This window comes from Mandrillus leucophaeus, unplaced genomic scaffold (assembly GCF_000951045.1).
Source record: "Mandrillus leucophaeus isolate KB7577 unplaced genomic scaffold, Mleu.le_1.0 Scaffold52, whole genome shotgun sequence".
NCBI classification, from domain to species: Eukaryota; Metazoa; Chordata; class Mammalia; order Primates; family Cercopithecidae; genus Mandrillus; species Mandrillus leucophaeus.
The window spans coordinates 1,031,710-1,035,455 of record NW_012105586.1 but is presented as its reverse complement, the minus strand read 5'-3'; the positions used below and the strand labels follow the sequence as shown (position 1 = coordinate 1,035,455).

At 45.3% G+C, this 3,746-nt stretch overlaps 1 protein-coding gene across 10 annotated transcripts in view; it reads left to right on the top strand.

Moving 5' to 3' along the window:
- PDPN (podoplanin) overlaps nucleotides 1-3,746 on the top strand; it is a 48,092-nt gene that overhangs the window by 33,921 nt on the left and 10,425 nt on the right. The window contains exon 1 of one of the 10 annotated variants that reach the window (XM_011996546.1): nucleotides 3,532-3,661. The exons of 8 other annotated variants lie outside the window; for them this stretch is intronic. In XM_011996546.1, the coding sequence (XP_011851936.1) occupies nucleotides 3,569-3,661 (93 nt within the window). In that variant the 5' untranslated portion in view covers nucleotides 3,532-3,568. Of the gene's footprint in view, nucleotides 1-3,531; nucleotides 3,662-3,746 lie in introns of those variants that run through there. One more of the 10 variants, XM_011996548.1, reaches the window with a different exon arrangement.

The window sequence follows — 3,746 nt, the reverse complement described above, 5'->3', positions numbered from 1 at the left end:
TTTTTTTTTTTTTTTTGAGACAGAGTCTCACTTTGCCGCCCAGGCTGGAGTGCAGTGGCATGATCTCAGCTCACTGCAACCTCCGCCCCCCCGGGTTCAAGTGATTCTCCTGCCTCAGCCTCCCAAGTAGTTGGGGTTACAGGCACCTGCCACTGTGCCCGGCTACTTTTTGTATTTTTAATAGAGATGGGTTTCACCATCTTGGCCAGGCTGGTCTTGAACTCCTGACCTCATGATCCACCTATCTCCACCTCCCAAAGTGCTGGGATTATAGGCGTGAGCCACCGCACCCAGCCCAGCCTAGCTTTTTAAAAGAATCACAACAACGACAAATTTCAAAATAAGTGGATCGGTTGGTTGCTGCTGCATTTGGAAACTTCCACTGAGCCGTGTTCAGCTGAGGCTGGGTGTGGCAGGAAAGGGTGTTTGTATGAGCATGCGGGTACACCACTCCAGAACTGAACTTGTAAGCCAGGCTGTGGGTGCTGGTTTATGATGGCAAATTCATCACTCTACGCTTGTAGAAACAATTGTGTGTGTGCACATATGTGCATCCTTGTATGTGTGTGTGCGCGTATGTATGCCTATGCACACATGTGTCTTGGGGAAAAGAGGATTGGAAAGTGAAGGCATCAGCACATGATCTGAATTTCACAAGGACGGGGAAAAGAACATCAGATGCTGGCTGGAAACATCCAGCTGACCTAGTAGGAACTCTTCACCCAGGGAAGCCTTCAGCCAAGATAATAAGAGGGACAACTGGGGATCTCTTGTTAAAGTTCAACTTTCCCGTGGAGCAAAAAGAATGCCAGGGCGGTAAGACAAAAGACATGCATCTTAATCCTGACTGTCATTCATAAAACACCTTTTGTCCATTCAGAGTGATTTTAGTACTCCGCTCTGGGGGCCAAGAGTAGAAAAGAGCAAGAAGGAATTTTTATCAAGTTACGCTTTCAATGAACTGAGCTTTCTATGAAAGAATTCAAACTAACTTCGTTGAGCACTTGATTTTTTTTAAAGCAAGGATTGTTTTAAGTTAGATACACCAAATAAGTAAGTGATTGTACTGAACAGCTCCAGAAAACATGTTTAAAATTGATGATTTGTTAACTAAGTTCAAACCAGGGGAGGGAGAAAATAAAATGGGAAGCTCTATACGTTTTGTAACAAGGACTACTTGTCTGGCAAAGGGATATTTGCCATTGAGCTCAATATAAATACACTAAATGTTGGCTTATACCGCAAGTCATGCATTTTTGTAGGAAGCAATCACCAAGCCTTACCTCTACACCTACTCCCGCAAAAGGCCACAAAGAGAGGCGAACCATTTGTGTGCATGGAAATATTCAGTTATTGCTAACTAGTAAACCCCCTGCCGTATACCCCAGATTAAAAAACAATGTTTAAAATCTTGAGATAGCTCATCCAAAGCTATCTGTACTGGATTAGGACTCTAGAATCAAAGAGCAGGTTCATAGAACAAGTGAACTTACTTCAGAGGCTTCCTCCCTCTAGGCATCAAAGAAGCTATAATCAAATATTTATTAGCTGTGCCTCTGGCTGGGCCGTCTAAGCAGTGGGGAGAATAAGGTATCTTAAGGCAAGGAATGGATTGCTAATGGAAGTGCTGCCTAGAGACAAACATACATCTGCTCTTTAATTACACAAAGGAGTCTCCAAGCACCTCCCTCCCCTCGCTCCTGGGATGTGTATGCTCGTGTATTTTGCAACAGTGTTTAGTCATGGAATTTCCAGAACCGCTGGAGTCTAGGGAAGAAGCCCATGGCCAATGAGTCACATTTTTAATGCATGAAGAGGGTGGTTTGGTGATTTTTAGAGATGATGGTTGAGCATAGTCATGAGTGGTTTGGATCACTGCAACGGAAGTTGAAGAGGAGGATACTGTTGTTATCTGCTCTGTCTCTCATCGTAGAATTCAACCTGGTAGTCCACTCCAATCCCCTGCTCCACCAGAAACCTTTTTTTTTTTTCCTTTGAGACGGAGTCCCGCTCGGTCGCCAGGCTGGAGTGCAGTGGTGTGATCTGGGCTCACTGCAACCCCTGCCTCCCAGGTTCAAGCGATTCTCCTGCCTCAGCCTCCCGAGTAGCTGTGACTATAGGCGTGCACCCCCATGCTCAGCTAATTTTTGTACTTTTAGTAGAGACGGGGTTTCACCATGTTAGCCAAGATGGTCTCGATCTCTTGACCTTGTGATCCGCCCGCCTTGGCCTCCCAGAGTGCTGAGATTATAGGCGTGAGCCACCACGCCTGGCCCAGAAACCTTTCTCGTTGGCATGACACATCATTTGTCCAAATGTTAATGCAGAAAAGCCAGGGCCAGGGGCACTTCATTAGTTTGGCTGTGGTTTTTTTTTTTTTGAGATTGAGTTCAGGCTGGAGTGCAGTGATGCAATCTCAGCTCACTGAAACCTCTGCTTCCTGGGTTCCAGCAATTTTCCTGCCTTAGCCTCCCGAGTAGCTACGATTACAGGTGTTCACCACCACAAAGGGCTGATTTTTGTATTTTTAGTAGAGACAGGGTTTCACCATGTTGGCCAGGCTGGTCTCAAATTCCTGACCTCAAATGATCCACCCACCTTGGCCTCTCAAAGTGTTGTGATTATAGGCGTGAGCCACTGCACCCAGCTAGTTTGGCTCTTGGTGTTACTAAGTGTTCTATTGGCATCTTGGCATCCCTAAGCAGATTACTGACCCTCCCCTGTAGACAGTAATCTCAACTGTAAAGTAAGAGGTAAAACTCCATGTAATCTATGAGGTCTGTGGTCAGAGCCTGTGGTTCTAATTGTCTAAGTGAACAGCAGTCTCAAAATTAAATGGAGAGAGTTTGATTTTTAAAAGATGGAAGTTGGATGTGGTGGTGAGCACCTGTAGTCCCCGCTGCTTTGGAGACTGAGGTGGGAGGATCGCTTGAGCCCAGGAGTTTTAGGTTATAGTGAGCTAGGATTGTGCCACTGCACTCTAGCCTCAGCAACGGAGGGGAGACCCTGTCTCTTAAAAAAAAAATTAATTTGGAAAGAAAGGGAAAAGAAGAACAAAATCAATAAACAGATGGAGACCCCAGTTTTGCATGGAATCTGCAAAGGGGTATGTTTAGAAATCTTTCCTGTTGACTCTAATTTAGAGTTTTTAGGTCTAGATGAATATATTAATTCATCATATGAAATGACACCAGGAAGAATCAGGTTCCTTATTGAAAAGGAAAGATGTACGTCCCCTGTCCAGGCCACCTTGGTGGGGGCCCAGGGAGGCGCTGGCTGCTCTACCTTTTAATGTTTTCATTTTCCTTTGCTTTGCAACGGGAGATAACCAGGGTGCTGATGGACCAGAAGTGCTACAAGGAGAATGGTTTGGTTTCTGGCACCACAGTAAGCCAGAAAAAGGACCCCAAAAATAAAACAAAAATTTCCAAAAGAAATGGAAAAGAAAATAATCCGAATGTAGCCGGCAAGTTCGGTCTGCTTATGCGGTTTCCACCTTAAGCTCTGACTCAATCTTTCTTCTTCAGCCAGCACGGGCCAGCCAGAAGATGACGTTGAGACTACAGGTATGGAAGGCGGCGTTGCGATGCCAGGTGCCGAAGATGATGTGGTGACACCAGGAACCAGTGAAGACCGCTATAAGTCTGGCTTGACAACTCTGGTCAGTGTCCTGGGAAGGGAGGAATTTTTTCTGTAGGCATGTGATCACATGCAGGGTTATGATGTATATTTTACTTTATATATAA